The following is a 23224-nucleotide window of genomic DNA, read 5'->3' on the forward strand; positions in this document are numbered from 1 at the left end:
CCCACACAGCCCTGCCGCTACACTGCTGGGGGTGAAGCAGACGAGCAGAGAGATGACATAATCCCGCCCGCCCACATCACCGCTGTTCCGCCCACACAGCCCGGCCAGTATACTGTTGGAGGTGAAGCGGGGGAGCAGAGAGATGACATAATCTCTCACAGCCCGCCCCGCATCCCCTCTGTTCTCTCTAACGCGGAACCCTCCACTCTACTCCACTCCACTGCACTGCACTGCACTTAGTGACAATTTGCATTTAAGATGCTGCATCTAGTGGCATGTGTCTGTGGCAATCTGAATCTGGTGGCATGTGGCAAGTGACTGTGGCAATCTGAATCTGGTGGCATGTGGCAAGTGACTGTGGCAATCTGAATCTGGTGGCATGTGGCAAGTGACTGTGGCAATCTGAATCTGGTGGCATGTGGCAAGTGACTGTGGCAATCTGCATCTGGTGGCATGTGTCTGTGGCAATCTGCATCTGGTGGCATGTGTCTGTGGCAATCTGCATCTGGTGGCATGTGTCTGTGGCAATCTGCATCTGGTGGCATGTGTCTGTGGCAATCTGCATCTGGTGGCATGTGTCTGTGGCAATCTGCATCTGGTGGCATGTGTCTGTGGCAATCTGCATCTGGTGGCATGTGTCTGTGGCAATCTGCATCTGGTGGCATGTGTCTGTTGCAATCTGCATCTGGTGGCATGTGTCTGTGGCAATCTGCATCTGGTGGCATGTGGCAAGTGACTGTGGCAATCTGCATCTGGTGGCATGTGGCAAGTGACTGTGGCAATCTGCATCTGGTGGCATGTGGCAAGTGACTGTGGCAATCTGCATCTGGTGGCATGTGTCTGTGGCAATCTGCATCTGGTGGCATTGAACTGTGTCAATCTGCATCTGATGGCATGTGGCAGTCTGCATCTGGTGGCAGGCGATGTGGCATGTGGAAATCTGGTGATAGGCAACGTGGCAAGCTGGTAGCAAGTGACAAGCTGCATCTAGTGACAGAGTCTGCATTATGGTGAGTTGAACTATTTCATTTTATATTACAATATAATAATAAAAATGATGCACTTCAATCATCCTGACACCACATTAACCATGGTGTTGTGATGAAGTGCTAACACCAGCCATTTCCTGACAAATTGGCCGCGAAAAGCCGCATCGTCCCCCATGCGCCCACCCCCGGGCCTTGCCACAATTTTCATCCACAATGCCGGTCCCCGGTGCCAAAAAGGTTGGGGACCACTGGACTAAAGGGCTCAAAGCAGACATACACTTCCATCTGATGGTGCCGGTGTTCCATCAGAATACTGCTACCTATCAGAAAATGCACCCGAAGTGACATTCCGTCACCGCCATCTTGGTACACCTGCACTCATCCGCAGTAAGCCTACAGTCAGAAGGTCTTGCATTCCGCACTTATTTTTTCTAGTAAACTCTGCTTATATAGTGAAATATAGTATTTGGAAGTCTGACACTGGGATTGATTTACTAAAGGCAAAGCCACTTTGAACTACAAGTGCACTTGGAAGTGCAGTCGCTGTAGATCTAAGGGGGAAGATCTGAAATGAGGGGCAGCTCTGCTGATTTTATTATCCAATCATGTGCAAGTAAAAAATGCTGTTCATGCCCCCTCAGATCTACAGCGACTTCACTTCCAAGTGCATTTGGAGTGCAAAGTGGATTTGCCTTCATCACGGTCTCGACGTTGAATTTTAAAAGCAGCGCTGTTCTGTCAGACTAGCAAACCTGTGAGATCAGCAGGCTTGACGATGCTTTTAAAATTATTCAAACATCAACAGGGTAACAGACTTCCAAATACTGCATTTCACTATATGCCCTTGTACACACGGTCGGACATACCGACGGAAAATGTCCGATCGGACCGTGTTGTTGGATAATCCGACCGTGTGTGCGCTCCATCGGACTGTTTGCGTCGGAATATCCGACCGACAAAGTTTTCCAGCTTGGCTATAAAATTTTCCGACAACATGATCCGATCGGACTTTGTCCGATCGTTTGTAGAGATTTCCGATCGGACAAAGTGCCACGCATGCTCAGATCAAATTCCTACACCAAAGCTATTAGCTACTAGCCTGAACGTAGTCCCGTCGTAACTAAATAACGTCATCACGTTCTGAACGATCGGATTTTCCGACAACTTTGTCCGACCGTGTGTATGCAACAGTTTCGGACAAAATACGTTGGACAAAATCCGATGGATTTGGTTGTCGGAATGTCCGACCGTGTGTACAAGGGCTATAAGCTCAGTTTACTGGTAAAAATATATGTGAAGTGCAAGACTTCGGTGGGTGTAAAAAGATTTCCGCTTGCCGCCTTCTGACTGTAGGCTTACTGCAGACGAGTGTGGGTGTACCAAGATGGCCACCACAAAATGTCACTTTGGTTGCATTTTCTGATGAGTAGCGGTATTCTGATAGAACACCGGCATGGTTCCAAGGCCAATACCACTTGGCAAAACCAACAGTATGATATCAATGATCTTTTTTTTTTTTTAGCTGAGTTTAAGGGAGGCATTCTTCCTACTGACCACCAATGAAAATTCCCTGAAAGTTGCCCCTGAAAATAATTAAAGGTTGCTCCAGTGTAAAAAGATTATGAGAGGCTGGCTTAGATCCTCACATTACATTGTTTTAGAAAATCTAGAGAACATTTTAGAGAGATTGTACACTCAGATTGTATGTTTTTTTTTTACTAGTTACAATGCAAGACACTTATTGAAAAGCTAAGCTGAGTAAAATAATGCCCAATTCCAGGCACCAAAAAAAATGAAATACTCTTGCACTGGGGCCACCTATCCCAGCACTGATGGGTTAAATCAGTGGTCATCAACCCTGTCCTCAGGGCCCACTAACAGGCCAGGTTTGCAAGATAACTGAAATACATCACATGTGATATAATTTGCTGCTCAGCGATTGCAGTATTCTTGTCTTCATCTCCCTCAAGGTAATACATAAAACCTGGCCCGTTAGTGGGCCCCAAGGACAGGGTTGATGACCACTGGGTTAAATGCTCCTTAAGTCTAGGTAGGGGTAGAGGAAATAGGAGTAATACCTTAATCCTCTCTCCAGCAGGCTTCTTCCATCCATGCGACCAGTCCCCCAAAGCCTCCTCAAAGCTGCACTGGCTGGTGGACACATCAAGTACAATACAGGACCAATAGTCCTGAGTTGTATGCGGAGACACAAAGGGACATGGACAATTTAACCTTGCAATGTGGGGAGTGCAGAACTAAACCCATTGATTTAGCTGTTCACCAAAACAATTACAGTCAAGGCATGCCATGACTGATAATGCCCCCAGCTGCTGTGCCTTCAATCGAACTGCCATGCCATCAAATGGCGTGTGTCATAACTGATCACATGTGCAGCACCATGGCCTATGCAGAGAATACAGAAGATAAGATGGCAGCTTCCTTGGCTGTAAAGGATAAGAGGGTGTAGTTCCACTTTAAGGATGTGTGAATGTATAGGTAAAGGGCAACACCACCTTCTAAAAAAGACCCATATCCCTATTGTTTATGTTGGCTGCCAATGGCCATATAATTAGGGAGAAGGGGGAGAAATAAGGGACGGATGTATAAATACCGCAGAACTAAAAATGAAGGTGTTACCAAAAGCAGCCAATCTGTCGTATGCTTAGAGTGACTCTGTCATGAGAAAAGTATGGGGGCTGCCATTGCTATTGTCACACATCAATATTCTCCAATTCTGACCCACAACCAGTGTGCAGATCAAGAGATCTGCCTTTACTTGCCACATGCTAGTCCTAGGTCTGAGGCTCAGAAGTCAGAGACAGCCAGATGGAGCTCAGCAATGGTGTGGTCTCAGTAAAGGGTCCCTCGACACATTCTATCCCACAATAGGGAGACCAACTCTGGACTCTGATTGATTGCTTTGGGTTACACAAACTCTCTCCTTTTTTTTTTATAACACACAAGCTTGTTAATTAGTTATCCGTAACACAAGGTGAGCAAGTAAATGAGAGTGGCAAGCGGAGGCTGGAATACATTACTTGGCATATGCCGCATGCAGCATAGGATAGACCTGGCTTTGATGTTGAATTTTTTCTCCCCTTCCCGCAGCCCTTGGTTCACGAGGTTCACCACATCGTCAGGTGTGACGTCACCCCTGCGGAGACAAAGCCCATTACACACAAGACATGGGACACATCCTATCATCCAAAATCTAGCTTGTTGATACTATAAGACAGGACAGAAACACAACTCTGTAATGACTACATTGTTCCTGCCTGTACAGGCTTCTGTGGCAAAAATGACCAGAATTACGCAAACTGGCTGGGCATTAAATTGTATCTAAAGCCACATTTGGTTTTAGTTTTAGATGTAGTAGGGTAGTCATTAACAATCCTGGCGCACATGCCTGCTTATGTGTTATTTTGCAATGCTCATTAAGCTGCAATTGACAGCTCATTAAGCTGTCAATTACAAAGCCTATCCCACCTACCTCCCTGATATCCCTGAAAGCCTGCCGAGGATGGTGGCATGCTGTGCAGAAGAATCCCACCCATACGCCTTGCTTTCCTGACGACACAGTGTTTGGAGTTGATCTGGAATCTGAAATCATGCAAATATCTAACAGATTCCTCCAACCATACTACATAGTCCAGATAATAAAGATCATGGAAACAATCAGGGGTCCAAATCTGCCCCCCCTCCCCCTCCCTTCATCAAGGCTCGAGATTGAAAACAATATAAATGGACTAGACGTGAACTAGATCTTTAATGGTATTTCTTCCAGTGTGAGTACAAGCACATGTTTTGCCTGCAGAAGCTGGTTTGTGGTGGGAAGGTGGCAACAGGGCCACCCATGAAGCAAATTTTGGCAATTTCCTCATTAGGAAAAGATCAAGATTTGCATAGTGTATGGCCAGCTTAAAACTGAAATGCACTACTGTTCACTGGCACACTGGTTGCCCAAATTTTGGGAATATGACACCCAATGTGGAAAAGGTTGGTGACTCCTGTAACAGAGGATAGTTAAAATGTCTTAAGATACTTTTATGCCGTCTGTCACCTGGGAAATTTCACTCAACTCTTATGCTGCGTACACACGATCGGACTTTCCGGCGGACCAGAGTCCGTCGGACAATTCGATCGTGTGTGGGCTCCAGTGGACTTTTTCTTCCCAAAAGTCCGGCGGACCTAGAAATAAAACTAGCTTCAAATCTTTCTAACGGACTCGAGTCTGGTCGAAAAATCCGGTCGTCTGTGTGCTAGTCCGAAGGACTAAAACTGACGCTAGGGCAGCTATTGGCTACTGGCTATGAACTTCCTAATTCTATGTCATCACGTTCTAATCCTTCTGACTTTTGGAGTGATCGTGTGTAGCCACGTCTGTTAGTTTGAAAGTCCGGTGGACCTCAGCTGCAAAGTCATTCGGATTGTCAGCCGGACCAAGTCCGTCGACAAGTCTGGTCGTGTGTACGCAGCATTAGATTCACTTTAAACATGCTGGAGATTCCTTTTATTAAAGAATCCCATATATTATGCATTTTTTATCCTTCCACCATTGCTCAATTTTCCCTTCAATAAAGTCAGTGTTGTTGGGGAAATCCCTCCCGCAGCACTATGCATTCTGCCGGAAGTGATCACATGAACAAAATCCAACAGGCTTGTTGCACTAAGGTCGATTGATGGATTGACTTCGGTACAATCAGCCTGCCCAAAGATAGATCAAATCTCGGCCAGTCCCTGCTGAACTACCTGAGATTTAATTAATCTATGGCCAGCTTAAAGGCGTGTCCTGCAATTTTCTTGATGCAAATACTGAGAGGCTCATTAAAAGGAGATGTACAGCCAAAGCTTGTTTGGTTGTACTTCTCCTGTGGATCACAGGAGTCTAGTTCGTCCTGCACTCCTGTGACCGGTTTTCAGCAGACATTGGGCTGAAGCCCGCTATCGGCTGACATCACAGAGCTCGGGCAAGAATGAAGTCTGGATCTGCCTACATGCCTGGACCAGAACCCGGCTCAGCCTCTCAGCGAGACGCTGAGAGGCTGAGCTACCTACTCCTGCCCCTCCACAGCCCAGAGCTCCAGTGAGTGTGAGGGGGGCAGAGCAGACAGCGTTGACTGACAGTCACCAGCTCTAAGAACTGAGCAATCGGCAGTGTTTCCTTGCTCGGTTCTCAGTGTTAGGGCCGACGGGGGACAGATGCCACATCCACCTAGGTAAGCATAAATCTGCAATAGAAAACATTCTTCTATTTTAATGCTTCTTATATTTAAAAATCATGAAGCAGTTGCAATCACGTATTATGTAAAATGTTCTTCTATTAAGAAATCATTTCATTTAAATTTTCCAAATAAACCCAGAGAGCAAACTCCCCCCCATGAATATCACTTACTCTTCCTGTCCCCACGGGATGGGGTCCACCTTGGAATTGGCAAGGAAGTGGGGGCTGTATCTGACCTCTACGTACACCACTCCTTCTTTGGCTTTCATCTCTACAAATTCATAGGCCACTTGCTTGATCGCCTCTCTGTCACCCCTAAAGAGGGAAACAAATATGTATGTCAATGCAGTTTATTTTACATAACCCTTTTTTTTTCATTTGCTTCCATAAATATCCCACATTGTGTACAACCAGTTCTTCACGCAGGCCACACCGAGGACACATGTATAGGGATTGTGAATCTCAGCTCTCCGCTTCTAGTAAAGGCTTCCCAAATGTCAATGGTAAACCACCTTTGCCGTCTCTTCCATCTCTCCAGAACTCTATTGGCAAGATCTTAGCCAAGTTCCCAGGGCTGTACACCTACTGTGCCCACTATGAAAGGTTCCCACCATCCCTGAATAATTAATTTTTCTATATTATGGAGAATTTAACAGAAGAGCAAGCATGAACACCAAAAAACTCAGAGGTGGACAGGGACTGGATCAGGAATTACATAAAGGGATATTTCTCTCTGTTGGAGTATCCTGGATGTGTAAGAAGCAAGGAGAATGACTTATCCCACCAGACTTCACCTATTTCTAAAATATATATTTTGGAAGGACTTGCCCTTTAAGATATGTGGACTGGTCTAGCTGAATCTATGAAGCTATGACTTCTATTTTTTTCTGGAGTTCCAGCTGTATTTGAGCACCACAAACCAAAAGACGCTATTCAATAAATTTTTTCATATCCAAAGCAAGCGCACCCATCCAACCATGTCCCCATGCTTGATTTTGCTGAGAAATCACTTAGAAAAACACCACCCTAGCATTCCTGGCTGTGGCCATCTAAGGGCGTATGATTCATGTAGCATTTACTTTCTGGAATTCATCTGCTCTTAACTCAGGCATGCAGACAGGAGGGTGTGCTTAGCTGAGAAAACCCCTCCTATCCTCCTAAAGGTTCCTGTGAAGTGTGACATCATCTGCCTAATCGTGGAAACTAGAAACTAAAACTAAAGAAATGTAAAAAAAAAACACTGTTTAAAACAAGTAAATATAATACACTTATCTATCTACAGGGAAGGAAAAAAATATTTTATCCCCAGCTGGTTTTGTACGTTTGCCCACTGACAAAGAAACCAAACAATCAGTCTAAAATTTTAATGGTAGGTTTATTTTAACAGTCAAAGACAGAATAACAACAACAAAATCAAGAAAGAAACATTTAAAAAAAGTTATAATATGATTTGCATTTTAATGAGTAAAATAAGTATTTGACCCCTTCACCAAACATGACTTACTACTTGGTGGTAAAACCCTTTTTGTCAATCACAGAGCTAAGACGTTTTTTGTAGTTGGCCACCAGGTGTGCACACATCTCAGGAGGGATTTTGCCCCACTCCTCTTTGCAGAGCCTCTCCAAGTCATTAAGGTTTTGAGGCGGACGTTTGGTAATTCAAATCTTCAGCTCCTTCCACATATTTTCTATGGAACTAAGGTCTGGAGACTGGCTAAGCCACTCCAGGACCTTAATGTGCTTCTTAAACCACTCCTTTGTTGCCTTAGCTGTGTGTTTTGGGTCATTGTCATGCTGGAATACCCATCCACAACCCATTTTCAATGCCCTGGCTGAGGGAAGGAGGTTCTCACCCAAGATTTGACTGTACATGCGGTGAAGTTGTCCTGTCCCCTTAGCTGAAAAACACCCCCAAAGCATAAGGTTTCCACCTCCACATTTGATGGTGGGGATGGTTTTCTTGGGATCATAGGCAGCATTCTTCCTCCTCCAAACATGGTGAGTTAAGGACAAAGAGCTTGATTTTGGTCTCAGCTGACCACAACACTTTCACCCAGTTCTCCTCTAAATCAATTGTTAATTAGCAAACCTCAGATGGGCCTCTACATGTGTTTTCTAGAGCTTGTGGCTGCTTCAGGATTTCAGTCCTTCACAGCATAGTGTTACCAATTGTTTTCTTGGTGACTATGGTCCCAGCTGCCTTGAGATCATTGACAATATTCTCCTGTGTAGTTCTTGGCTTATTCCTCACCGTTCCCATGATCTTTGAAACTGCACGAGGTGGGGTCTTGCATGGAGCCCGAGACCGCGGGAGATTGACAGTTATTTTGGGTTTCTTCCATCTGCGAATAATCGCACCAACTGTTGTCACCCTCTCACCAAGCTGCTTGATGATGGTCTTGTAGCCCATGCCAGCCCTGTATAGGTCTACAATCAGGTCCCCAACAACCTTGGCCAGCGCTTTGGCCTTGGCCATGGTGGAGAGATTGGAATCTGGTTGATTGATTGCTTCTGTGGACAGGTGTCTTTTATAAAAGGTAACAAACTGATATTAGGAGCACTCCCGTTAAGAGAATGCTCCTAATCTCAGCTCATTAACTGTATAGAAGACACTCGGGAGCCAGAAATCTATCTGATTAATCAAATACTTATTTCATTCGTTAAAATGCAAATCAATTTATAACTTTTTTGAAATGCGTTTTTCTGGATATTTTTGTTCTTACTCTGTCTCTCACTGTTAAAATAAACCTACCATTAAAATTATAGACTGATCAAAATAGTCAATACAGGTTCAGATAGTGAAGTTTCTCTTTAAGGGAAATCTCCGACTTTTTGAGGCATTGACTCAGGACCAGCATGCAGTTTGTGAAATCTGCTGAGAGACTGAGTCAAGGTATGGAAGCCTTTGGAGCAACTTAACAGCAAGGCAAATATCATTATAAAAAGGATAGTTTACTAATGTCAGTTTAATACATTTTATCCTCTGTACTCAGACCCCTATGCTTCCAGGCCTATAGCACCCCATTACAACAAGAGGATAAAGAATAAACTGTAGTCCTCCCAGCCAAATGTTTACTATAGGAACTTCTCTGCCCGCAGCGCCAGCTTAGCACCCCACAGCCAAGTCCTGGACTCTGTAAACATCTGCTTGACATCTGGCAAAAAACTGATCTGGCAGAGCCGGCAGGTGACTCACGCAATGGCAGGCATGTAATAGTTGAATTTGGTCAGGAATTCTGTAAGAGTGAGAGGTTCATCATATGATATGATTTCCAGGAGGCCTTCTACCGTGTCTGCTGGGAGTTGGATCTTTCTTTTCCTGGACAGAACAAGAAAAAAAGCTGGATTTAGGAGAAAAGCAGGACACCGATACACAGCATCATCTTGTTATCCATACATTTCCCCCCCAGCACTGGTCAGAAAGGCAAACAAAGTGTGAGTTTTTCCTTCCTGAAAATTTCATTTTGGACACACTAAAGCTTTTTGTTTCATACCAACATATAAAAAGTCAGCAGGAGACCCCAACTAAAGCCGCGTACACACGGGCGGATTGTATGGCCTACTTAGTCCGCCGAAACACATTTCAGCGGACAGTCCGCTCGTGTGTGGGCTTCAGCGGACTTTTTCAGCGTGCAGTCTGGCGTACTAAGTATTTCGGAATTTCTGTAATATTGTCCGTCATACTTTGGTTTCAGCGGACAATCCGCTCGTGAGTAGGCTAGTTCGACGGACTAAGAATGGCGCATGCTCAGAAAGGATTTACACGGCGGAAGGTTGCATTGCTGTGTATTGGACTTCCTATTTCTAGTCCCGTCGTACGTGCTGTACACGTCATCGCGCAAACTTTCGACGGACTGTTTGTGCATCCGTGTGTGGTCAAGTCCGTTCATTCGAAAGTAGGACGGACTGTCCGTCGGATTGTATGACGGACTAAGTAGGCCATACAATCCGCCCGTGTGTACGCGGCTTAACAAACTTGGGATGGGCTGACTCTTGAAGAGAATCTGTCATTTTCACCATTCAGGGTTCTCTTGTTAGCCTACCACTTCCTCCACCCCCCCCCCCCCACACACACACACACACTGATACCCTTTCCTGCCACTCTCTGTATGACTGTCATAGTCCTAAAAAATAACCTGCACTTCCAGGTATATGGAAGCAGCCTCTTCCTCCCAGTAAACACTCCTTAGGCTTGGACGGCCAAATGCCACAGTTGAATTGTGTTAGATTTGGGAGGAAGAAGATCACCAACCCCATGCAAGATCTAATAACAGCCATCTCCATCTCTCTCTCTCCCAGCACTAACTTCAGCTATTCATTTCCAACTGCCCTCATCTCTCTCGCTTATCTCCCCACCCCCACACAAAAACACACACTGCCCCTATCCCTCACTTCCCTTTACCTCTTCCCCCTCTATCTATGCAATTCCAGATTTTCCACAACTTAATCACATTATATTTTATATATTATTTTGATGCATTTTAATTTTATTAAATTTATATGGACAGTATCATATAATTACTTTGCAAAATGGAGGATTGTCTCTGGCTTGAAGCTGCCATCCAAGTGGACGTGGAGTTCCACCTGCAAATATGAAGAACATTAGAGAGATTCATGAACAGCATGAAGCTTACAATACGTCTCTGCCTTTCTAAGGAACTACTTCTAGAAATCCAGCTGTTCCTTCCAGATGGAATAAAACAATACGATGAAGTTGTTTGGAAAGTGAACGGGAACGTTATTGAGTGGTTTCATGCATTCTCTAGCACAGATGTCAATATCAAAACAGCCTAAAGGCCTTCTCTACCTAAAATTAGGATTTTTTTATCTTGATGGCCACCAATTGTTAGAGCTACCTGCCGGCTTCCTAGACCTCTAGAGATGCCAGTAGTCAGATTTCCTTCCAGTCATTTCTGACAGCTGGATTCCCAATGATATGTTTATTCTATATCATCATACATAATCTGCTGCAAGAGGGCAAAAGCTGGGACTGGCGGGGCTCTGGTGGGTAAATATTACCAATGGGTTCCCCAAACCATACAATAGACTAGTATGCATTTCAACTGCCTACAAGAAGGCAGAAAACTGTAATATCAATTTTGGGTGCTGACGACTGCTAAATTTCATATATCACAAAAGCAGCTGTGCCTTCCAGTGACCAGACATTTGGTTGTTTTAGTTCAAATTCACTGAGGTCTGGTACTGCAGTGTGACACTTAAAAAGGGACACTCCAGTCCCCAATAACAATTTGTGTAAAATACAGCTGAGGTGAGGTTCCATAGTCCTGACCACTTGCAATTCTACCATATGGCCTTAAGTGGTAATACTATAACATTTGCCAAAATTAATGCTCCAAAAAATGAGGTACTGTGGCCAACACCAGTGTGCCATCAGTGATAAATATACTACATACAAGATTATATACAAAGCCCTAATTTCATTCTAAACAATTTTTCCACAACATTCAAAACCACACTTTGCAATCTAAGTGTGTCAAGTGTAGCGGTTTGTCCTCTACCTGGACTCTGTCTACATGCCTAGTGTACAGGGTGTGTCTGCTATAAAAGAAGGGATATTACTAAGATAAATTTTCCCAATGACAGGTTCACTGTAACAATATTAAAATGATTGTTTTTTAGCAAAGTCAGCATTTTTACCACAAGACCGTACTCATATAATAGTTGAATGCAGGCTTGGTTGTGTGCCGGAAATTGTCAATATTTGCCAGCAATTACCCTCTATATTCTCTTACCACGAGACTCTGCGGTGGGGAAGCTACAAGTATTTTACTCTAAAATTCATTTAAAGGGCACTGAATGAATACTAGTGAGCAAAATGGAGCACAAAGGATCGCCATAGAATTTAAGGCTTAGTCAGCAAAGTTAAATGGCTGACCATCCCAATTGAATTTGGGCAAAGTGATCAGGGCTGCAAAATTAAACAATAAAAATCAACTTTAGCAATTTTTTTAAAATTCCCTGTCCAGTCGCAAACCTATTGAACCCAAGTGAGCTGCCGCCCGGCCATGCAGTCCTTTGTGACACGTACTCTTTAGCCTCACATTGAGAACAGAAATAGTTATACAACGTACAAGTGAGGGTACATAGCCCTGACATGGCCTTATCTCTGTCCACACATACACACCAGTCCAAGATGGGATGGGCAGGACAACAAGACACAGCCTGATAAGTAGTGATGAGGACTGAAGTATGACCGCCACATGGTTAACTATGACCAGCATTGACACACAGGACCAAACTGGTGAAATATGTGAAAGATATGAGACAATCCACCCCCCTACAGTAGTATATACAGGTTGAAGCAGAAGTAAACTCATCAATTGAATGGTTTCAAAAAACAGTTTCATGCTGGGAATGTAACATTCCCATTAGTTGTGCTCTCAACCAAACCATCCGATGGCTGGTGTCCTAACTGATCACATGTTCAACACCATGGCAGTTGAAGATTAAACAGATGCCAAGATGGCAGCTTCCTTGGCCAAAAATGATAGGAAGGTTTACTTCCACTTTTTAACAATGATTAGACATAGTAAAGGCTTTTAAATTGGGCAAATCAGCACGAGGGAGCCCGATACAGCATTTTGCTCTAGGAAAAGCATTTCATCCCCTCTATTACCCTTTTTCTATCTTTATGGCTATGCATAACTCACCATTAGGTTAACAAACAAGTATACATCCACCCTATGAACTATTTCACAAATTGGGAACCCAAAGATGTTACTTTTGAATGTAGCAATGATTAAGAATAATCAGAGGACATCTATGGGGGCAATTTAAGTCCACTCTAATATGTTCACAAACTGTTACGATAAAATGCTACACTGTTGCTCTCTGTATATCCCGCATTCCAGAAAATTGGATAATATTTTATTTCAAACATCAGCAATACCAGAAACCTGTTAAAATTTGTCTGGCGGCATATTAAAAAGAACATCACTATTACAATGCATTTATTTGCTGTATGCACTACTCTTATATGAGCATAAAACCTGTGTACAAAGGCTTAAACCCCACCTTGATGCAAATTGACCTCAGTCCTCTCCCTCTCACCCATATACATTTTAAGAGAGGGAAAACATTTTTTTTTTCCTTTGACCCTTTTACTCAATGACATCACGTGACCCTCAGCAACACCCATTAGGGTACTGAAGATTGACGATCCTGCAATCTGTGGCAGTCACCGACCCACTTTCTGACATCATCATACAACCACTGGAGTCTTCAGGACCCTGTGAGAACCCGGTCAATAGACAAAATAGAACGTGTCCACATCACTCCCTGCAGTCCAAAAGAGATGAGACTCAGGACCCAGTGTGTTTCATGACCACAAATCATGGTGGGGCATTTCAATTATTTTTTACATTGCTGGGCAATTAGCTACAGAGGGGTGGGGTATTTTTTAGCACTGGTAGGGGACCATAGCTGGACTTTTTTTGGGTCTTGATGAGCTGCACTCATCAAGATCCACACAGACCCAGCATCTTGACACAAAAATAAAACAAAATCTTTAACTTTAGCCAACACTTTTTCCCCATGATAAGCTGAAGCTGGGAGAATGGCAGTTGGGTGTCTGATGAGACCATGCCAGTACAGACAGTATAAATGGGGTGACTTCTCTGTGCCTACTGTAATCCTCATCAAGAGTCAACAATATGGATGGTGAAGGCAAAGCTGCTACCTTGGACAGAGCCTCATTCTTCCATCCATCTTTTCCCCTGCTTCATATTTTCATACCTACTTGAAGTCACAGGTGCCTAAAGGACCATGCCAACACCTCCCATTGCCATCTAGTATCTGTGGGCAGCATGTCTCCCACATACAAAAAAAGTTTGAATCAGGTGAGGGCAAAATGAAACTGAGCACTACTCTATAAAACAGACTACAGATCTTCCTTTGTCTCTCCCAACCACATTGCAACAGACCTTCCCAAATGGCACACAAGCTGCTCAGCTTCTTAAAAGTCCTTTGGAGATGTGCCCTGGGCCATAAAGAGCCTGCATTTCCTCCAGTCTGTTGGCCTTTATATAACTCACTGAGGTGCCTGGCAGCAACCCAACCGAAGCTTCACAACGCTAAGCATAAAAAAAAGTCAGTCCTGGGCTATCTGCCGTTTATTTGTAATAGGACTAAGAACCCAGATCGGTTTACATGCTGAGACGCTTAATCCTGCAGGATATTGAGGTTTAGGAGTCTTCAGATACATTATCGCGCGATAGGACAGTCATTTTTTTTTTTTTTTACTGCAAAAAGACTACATACCCAGAATAAGTGTTTATCTGTGCCTCTCTTGCTTCAAAATCATTGGGATTCATACTGTGTCGAAGCCTAAGCTCATAATGATTGACACACAATGGAGAGCTCCTATTAGGTTACACAACATTTTTTGGAGCGTTTGATACAACCAAGACTATTGATGAGATGGAATCAATGGCAGACTTCATAACCAAAATGCCCCTTGTAAAAATAATTTTTGGGTCACCAATCCAGGCACTGTACAAATACTACTTCATGGTCTATATGAGGATTTGGGCATCATAAAGAGTGCCTTCTCCCTTGCCCTGGAAGACAACAGTGGCAACAGAAGAGATACAAACACCTGACTGACCCACTAGCTGAAATGCCCTCTAAGGCTCCATGCTCACTAGTACGACTTGCGAGACAAAGTCACATGAAAAGTTAAAACAGATTTACTTCACTGGCACCCGTTATAATCTATGCAACAAAAGTCGCAGCGGAAAAGGTTCCTGCACTACTTTCATGCAATCGGATTGGTCCAAATTTGGAAATTCAATAGTCAAAACATAATTCTCCCTAAAAATGTACCGTATAGATATTGCATCATAATAAAGAACTGACGTTTCTGTTTTAAAGTCTAATTTGCACGGCATCCTTTGATGTGCATATAAAATACTCCACGTTACATCCAATGGATTTTACAATGAGGACAAACTTTAGGCACACTAGAAATATATTTAATATGATTCTTGCCATATATTAAGGATAGTCTTTAGCCAGTGTGCGTTATAGTAAACTAAAGAGACTGCGCACCTAGAGGGGGGGGGTGATCACTTCACACGCCCCCATATACAGAAATTCTGTGCACTATGAATAGATTAAGCCATATGCTGACGCCAATCAAAGAAATGAAACAGAAATGGTATAAAATCACAAGAAAGGTGGTGCACATTGCTGGCAATCCACTTCCTACGCAAATATAACGTCTCACATGGAATTTGCATGTATTACATAGTTACATAGTTAGTAAGGTTGATTGAATAAAGACACCAGTCCATCCAGTTCAACCTGAGTGAGTGTCTACAATTGACCCTATCCCTGTATATTGCACATTCACATCGGTCCCTACCCTCAAGGATTCAAGGTCCCCATTCATATACTAGGGCCAATTTTGGACAGAAGCCAATTAACCTACCTGCATGTCTTTGGAGTGTGGAAGGAAACCGGAGTGACCGGAGGAAACCCACACACGCACAGGGAGAACATGCAAACTCCAGGCAGGTAGTGTCATGGTTGGGATTTGAACCAGCGACCCTTCTTACTGCCAGGTGAGAGTGCTAACCACTACACCACTGTGCCACCCGTATTGAAGTCCAATGCAGAGGCAAATACCTTTGAAATGTCAGTTCATATGAATGGCTTTGCAGAGAGGCGTGCAAGAATCCATAGAATACATAAACATACATAAGTCAGCCTAATGTGAAGCAGAGTATTCACACGCTCCAAAAAAACAAGTGCAGATCCCTCATTCCCACTCGCTAACAACTAAGGCATGTCCAAAACGGGGGAAACCACACCTCATCCTTTGTCATTTTTGAAGTTGAAGCGGCAAAACTGAGAATACATTTTTTAAGAAAGGGTTATAAAAACTGACACTGGGAATGGCATATAGCAGGAGAGTAAAAGAAAGGAAAGGAGCAGGACATGTAAATATGGAAAGCCTACAAAAGGGATGATAAATACAATAAAACCTAGACTGCTTACAAGGTATTCAAATGAAGCAATTGCAAAAAAAGTCTTCTATTCTGCACTACACCAAACATCGATAAATTTGATGCCATAAAAGGAAGATCCAACTTTTCACTAGTAAATCTCTCCTAAATTATTTACACCGGCAGTCTCCAAACTTTGGCCCAGGAGCTGCATTTGGTCCCTTTGTTTCTTTCATCTGGCTCTTGAGGCATTATTCCCCCCACTGTCAGCAACAGTGGGGCATAATTCCTGCCACTGTCAATGCGGCACTAGTCCTCTCACTGACACCAATGATGTGGCACTATTCCTCTCACTGACATCAGTGATGGCGCACTATTCCTCCCATTGATACCAACGATGGGGCACCATTACTCCCCCTAATACCAATGATGGGGCTCTGTATACTCCCGCTAATGCAATTGTGTCAAACTCAATTTCATCGTGGGCCACATCAGCATTATGTTAACCAAAGAGCCGGTTGTATCTGTGATCAGGCTTTTCTTCTCAGAGAATAGGTGCAGGATCTCAACCACACCCCTAACTGAATCTTATCAAATGGTGGGTGTGGAAAAATTGCACAGTGGGAGGATCTTAAAGAGGCAATAAATAGCAGGAGTGAGTTATGTGCGGAGTTCAGAGATGAGCTATGTACAGAGTGCAGCGTTCACAAATGTGACACGTACCGAGTGCAGAGTTCAGGGGTGCGCTACGTACAGAGGTCAGGGGTGCACTACGTACAGAGTTCTTGGGTGTGCTGTGTACAGCGTGCAGGATTGATGAGTGCACTACACATAGAGTGCAAGGTTTAGGGTGTGCTATTAACAATGTACAGGGTTCAGCTCTCTTTCACAAGCTATCACATTGGACTTGCACCCCTCCTCAGCTCTGACCTCCCCCATCTGCACATATATCATCCCCACTCCCAAAAGCTTTCATGTATCTCACCTACCCAGCCTGGCAGCAGTGCCAGTGGATCCGTCGCTTTCTCTCACTTGAAGGGAGATCATTGGTCAGTATCTGTGCACCCAGGCACAGATGCTTACAACGTGATGCCCTATCCCACACTGCACCTGCATCTCCCTTTTCCCGTGAGTGCAGGCCAGGCAGTGATCTGTAATGCCATGTACACACGACCGGACTTCGACTGACTAGGCCCGACAGTCTTCCTGACAGACTTTCTGAATGATCGGACTTGGCCACACACAATCACACCAAAGTCAGACGGATTCTAACGTGATGACGTACGACTGAACCAGAATAAGGAAGTTCATAGCCAGTAGCCAATAGCTGCCCTAGCGTCGGTTTTTGTCCGTCGGACTAGCATACACACTAATGGATTTCTCGGTCTGGCGGAGTTCCGGCGGGAAGATTTAAAACATGTTTTATTTCAAAGGTCCACCGGATTTTTGGCAACAAAAGTCCGATGGAGCCCATACACGATCGATTGCTGTCAAAAAGTCTGGACGTGTGTGCAGCATGAGAGCCACTGAGAGGAAAGCTGTCCTTGTAAACACAGAAGGCTTCCATGTTTAGAAGAGACAGTGGTGAGTGGGGTGCAGAGGGCAAGAATTGGAGGTAGCAAAAGCTGAAAAAGGTGTAGAGAGAGAAATCGTCCTGGGTGCAAGGGTCACACGAATTGGACTGGATGGCCGGATTTGGCCCATGGGCCTTGTGTTTAACACATATGCACTAATGCAAGGACATTTTCTTCTCCCACTGTCCACAATTCAACCCCCCTCTAGTTTGTAATCTGGCTAGAAAGTGTGGAGACCCCCAATTTACACTAAAGGAGTATTGAACTCTGGTGGTCACACTGATCTGAACCAAGCAGAAAAGAGTATAAAAGTATACAAAATTGAATGGACCTCTGGGAAGAGATCCATGTCTCAGATGAGGAAGAACGCTTTTAAATTTGACGATACTCATTTAAAAAAAAAAATAATAATAATTTCCAGCTTTATCTTTGAATGAACATTTTCCACCCTTATCAGCTGTGTTGCCAAGGATAAAAATTATAGGTTTGTCCCTCCACAAGGAAAAGATAATCTTATTTCAAAACAAAGCTTTAGATAAATTGTCCCTATATGAGAACAGAGATTAAACCAGCTAATAAAAGCAGCAACATCGTCATAATGGGCAAGGCCTTTTATGAACAAATGTGCAATAAGATTTTAGCCAGAAAAGACGGATATAAAAATAAAATCAGAGGCTTGTATTAATCATCATCAGGGAGTTGTCTGACTTGATTAGCGTTGCATATACACAGGTGACCCTTTCAAAATAGACAAGTGACTTTTTAAAACTGTCATTTAGTCACCCTAATTTTTTATTCCCTTTCAAGAGTACATAAGTCAACTATGAACTCTCTGGGTGAGCCTACAATCTCGAGGTGTGAATTTGGATCTTTAAGAAGAAAATTTTCATTATGTAGCTTTATTTCTGCAGGAGCAGATTAGGAAATACCCTGGAACACCATTCTGGTGTCTTTGGATCCCTTCATGGTAGTATTTGTTGTATAAAGGTTTTGGAGATGGTCAGAATGTCTCTAAATTAGAGAAATGGCATGCAACATGATCACAACATGATGAAACAGTTGAAGTTCCTGCCGATTCAAAATATATTTCTGTTTTAGGGCTTCAACTACCTCCAGGTGCAGGAGGCAGCAATGGGGACTGCCTGTGTCCCATAAAACACTGACTTGGGGGTTGAAAATGCCATATTTTGGGGTACGAAGGACAAGCTATGGTACCTGTGCCACGTCCTCAAATAGCACAAATACATAGATGACGTCTTAAAGTTTTGGGCTGAGACTAAACATAAATTTGAAATTTATGTTGAGCTACAACAAAAGATCTATGGCAGGCGTCTCATGGTGGCCCTCCAGCTGTTGCAAAACTACAAGTCCCATCATGCCTCTGAGTGTGGGTGTCATGCTTAAAACTTTCAGCCTTGCAAAGCCTCATGGGACTTGTAGTTTCGCAACAGCTGAAGGGCCACCAGTTTGAGACCCCTGATCTATGGCTTTTCTTGATGTGAAAAGACACATAGACCTAGGCGGAAGGTTGCATTGCTGTGTATTGGACTTCCTATTTCTAGTCCCGTCGTACATGCTGTACATGTCATCGCGCAAGCTTTCAACGGACTGTTTGTGCATCCGTGTGTGGTCAAGTCCGTTCATTCGAAAGTAGGACGGACTGTCCGTCGGATTGTATGACGGACTAAGTAGGCCATACAATCCACCCGTGTGTACGCGGCTTTGGTGTGCCAGTGTAATTACCTTTATGTAGGCAAAACAAAACATATATTTTATCATATTTCCAGGAAATCCCTGATGCTCGCTTGTTAGACATATACTGTAATACCGTTATGGCAAATAAATAGATTTAAAATGTTGGCCTTTGAATCAAGTACACAAAAGAGGCAAGAGGGGTAAAAAAAAAAACAAATAAAAAAAAAAAAACACAACTCTCAGAATTTTTTTTTTTATTGTCTATCATAGACAGAAGATAATGAAGTCCAAATTTTCGCGGCAAAAAGAAAGAAATAAGAATAAGGTAGCATATACATCAGGAAACAAAACACAATGATTGACAATGTCCAGAGGAGGTTCCCATAAGGCGGGGGTGTTCTAAAAAGATGGGTTAGCCAGGCTAAATATACATAACAAATGTAGGGCAATGGTATAGCAATAAACATATTCATGGCTAGAAAATTATCAACCCATGATGGCCCATTTCCTGTAAATAGCAGACAAAATCCACAGTAGAGAGAAAGTGGTATCATTCTTAGCAACACAAAAAAAAGCAGTAGTAGTAAAGAGTACAGGAAAGGAAAAGGAAGTGTGAGAAAGTATGCTTTACCCTGGGGGAACGCTTATAAAACCCTACATGGGTTTATAAATTTCAAGGATATGTTTGTGGTTCCAATAGATGCCAGGGAAGCCAGACCTTATTGAATCTTGAGATCAATTTATTCAAACAAACAGTTAAATATTCCATGTTGTAAGCATCATGAATTTGATTATATGAATCTATCCGAGAGGGAGGCAATGATTGTCAGACACTTGGCTGCCGTTAGAACATGGCTGATCAACTTGACAGTAGTTTGGCGTATTTGGTATGGGTAGCCCCAGTAAAAAATATACTGGGTCCTTTGGGACAGAGACTGCAGTAAGGATCTAGTGTTCTCCCAGAATGGACATATTTTTGAGCATTCTCAATATATATTATAGTGTTCCCTCTGATTCACCACATCGCCAACACGTAGATGGTAGAGTAGGGTTAATAGCATGTAACGTTTCAGGGGTTAGGTACCAATTAAACAAAAATTTATATTGGTTCTCTTCCTAAAAAGGGTACATAAAGAGGTTTTATTTGCATTATTCCAGATATCTTGTCACTCTTCTCCCCAATATACGTTCTCATTTTAGCATATAAGCATGTTTCAGAAAGGGCGTTGTTTTAAGACATGTGAATAGGCAATATACATCTGTGGTAGGGTGTTGATGTTAGGGGACTTCCAGGCATATTCTCTCAAAGGGAGACAATATGGAAAATATGAGCTTATCGTCAAATGTCTGAGCATAGTGTTATATCTGAAGATAAGAGAATAAAGCCCAGGATGGTAAAATATGTTTAGACTAACTCAGGAAAAGTAAGGAACTTCCCTGATATAGTTTTTATAATATCATGAAATCCAAAGAGGCCCTTAGCTAACCAAAGTTATACTATGTTCAAGGCTGGAGGGTAGGATTAGGTTGTCTACAAAAGGAAACTATTTGTAAAGGATTTAACCGATAGTTGAAATTTTGCATTACAATACGACCAAACTGACTTGATGTAAAGCAAAGACGGTAAGAGTTGAGCGCTGCTAACCTTTACTTTCACACATTTTAAGTTGTTGGATGATACTTGCTGTCACTGAGGGAAGAGCTGGAACTTCTTACAATGTTCTTGGTGGCAACTGCTTCCTCCATTTCTACAGGAATCACAGGAGCAGGAAGCAAGAGATAATGATCCCAATGAGGTCATAGACAGAAATAAAAATCTAGACGAATATTTAGGACATAGTGTGGTAAGCCGCTTTTAGGAAGAGTTTGATGGGACAATGTAGATGTCTAGAAAGCAGGAAAAGAGACAAGTAACTAATCTTGACACAAGTAGGCGTGATATCAAGAATTTGGAACCACTGGTGGGCCCTGAAAATCGGTCCTTACCATTTATTTGCACAGGGGCCCTTGGTCACCTCTTTCAACATGTTTTTGTTTGAGTTATAGATATGAAAAAACATCACAAAATAAGCAACATTGACACTTGGCAAAAATGACTAGAATTCACAAAACCAGATGGGTAATATTATTTGTGCCAATAAACAAGATGCTGGGGAGATCCAGCTGGCCTGCGTCACATAGGAAATTTTAATTACAGCTCACGTTCACCAAGAACAGCTGGGACATAACATCACTTGGGGCTGGAGGACAACTGGGAATTTAGCTGTTCAGGTTTTGCGCAGTTAATTAATCACATGAATAAGGTTGCATGGAACAGGTCCTCAACACACAACACTAACCCTGGGTTCACAGGTATACATTTTTTAGTGCATTTTGCAGTTTGTAGAAACGCACTACAGTCCATTTAACATTGTTTCCTATGGTACACGTTCACATCCATGCGTTTTGCTGCTGGTGCATTTTGTCAGGGACCTATTTTTCCATGTTTTGCTTCTAGTAGACTTCAATGGAATCGCACCAGAAATGCAAGTGCTGTGTTTGTGATGTGATTTTTAAGTGTTTTGAATTTTCTTTTGGGTTTAAACACTGTATATAGCTGGTTGCCAGGGAGGAGGTTGAGAAGCTGGCAGCCGTGTCATTAACAACCGATGAATCAAAAAAAAAAAAAAGAAAAAAGAATTGCCGGCAAAAAACAAATTAATAAAATTCACCTAAAAAAAACCCTGCATGCAACAGCATAAGGAAGATGGCCTTAGAAGAAAATCTGATTTTTTTTTGTTTTAAGCGGGTAACCGGCGGCGAGGAAGAAGACATCTCAGGAAGAAGACTGCACTGGAGGAGTAAGACACGTTGGAGCTACGACGGAGGACAGTTTTCTTTTTTAATAAAGGACTTGTCAAAAACCGGCTCTTATTTTTACTTTAACATTTCACTGCTTTTTGGGGCAAAGTGGTAGGGGTACCCCATACTTATTCACATATGAGGGGGGCAGGATCCGGGGGCCCCCCCTTTCTTAAAGGCGGCTTCCAGATTCCAATAAGCCCCCTGCCCGCAGACCCCACAACCACTGGCCAGGGTTGTGGGGAAGAGACCCCTGTCCCCATCAATATGGGGGAAAGGCACTGCCCCTCACCCCAAAGAACCCATCCCCCAATGTTGAGGGCATGTGGCCTGGTATGGTTCAGGGGGGAGGGGGTGGGGGCGCTCGCTCATCCCCATCTTTTCCTGATCTGCATGCTCACATAAGGGTCTGTTATGGATTTTGGGGGGTACCCCATACCATTTTATTTTACATTTTGCCGTGGGGGGTCCCCTCCAAATCCAAACTGTGGACCCAAAGGGCCTGGTATGGACTTGGGGAGGGGGGACCCAATGACTTTTTTTATTTTTTTATTTCCTTACAATTTTTTTTTCTACATTCAGCGGAATCCCGCTGACAGCTGATGACTCATTGGTTGTTAAGGACACAGCGGCTGGCTTCCTGTTCCCCTCCATAGCAACCAGCAAGCAATGCACAGTGTGTTTACAGTGTGTTTAAAGAGAAAGAAAAAAAATATGCAAAAATGCATTAAAAAAAAAAAACGGAGGGTTTAAAAATGCAAAATGCACCGCAAAACATGCCTGAAAAACGCATCAAGCGCAGCCGCATTGATGAAAACCTAGACTTAAGCCTCGCATACACAATGAGAGTATTGAATGAATGATTGTCCGTCTTTTTTGCATGCTAGTCTCATATCGAAAACAAAGAGGTTACTAAAGTTACGGAAATTCTCATAC

At 43.2% G+C, this 23224-nt stretch overlaps 1 protein-coding gene across 1 annotated transcript in view; it reads right to left on the bottom strand.

Moving 5' to 3' along the window:
* The window catches only part of LOC143935978 (adenosine deaminase-like), a 116852-nt gene that overhangs the window by 52179 nt on the left and 41449 nt on the right, over positions 1-23224 (bottom strand). The window contains exons 2-5 of the mRNA XM_077460222.1: positions 10733-10794; positions 9407-9529; positions 6382-6525; positions 4028-4143 (exon numbers count right to left, since the gene is read on the bottom strand). Coding sequence (XP_077316348.1) covers positions 4028-4143; positions 6382-6525; positions 9407-9529; positions 10733-10794 — 445 coding nt within the window. The remainder of the gene's footprint in view (positions 1-4027; positions 4144-6381; positions 6526-9406; positions 9530-10732; positions 10795-23224) is intronic.

Source organism: Lithobates pipiens, unplaced genomic scaffold (assembly GCF_037356315.1).
Source record: "Lithobates pipiens isolate NorthernLeopardFrog02 unplaced genomic scaffold, aLitPip1_a1.2 Scaffold_28, whole genome shotgun sequence".
In the NCBI taxonomy this organism is placed as follows: Eukaryota; Metazoa; Chordata; class Amphibia; order Anura; family Ranidae; genus Lithobates; species Lithobates pipiens.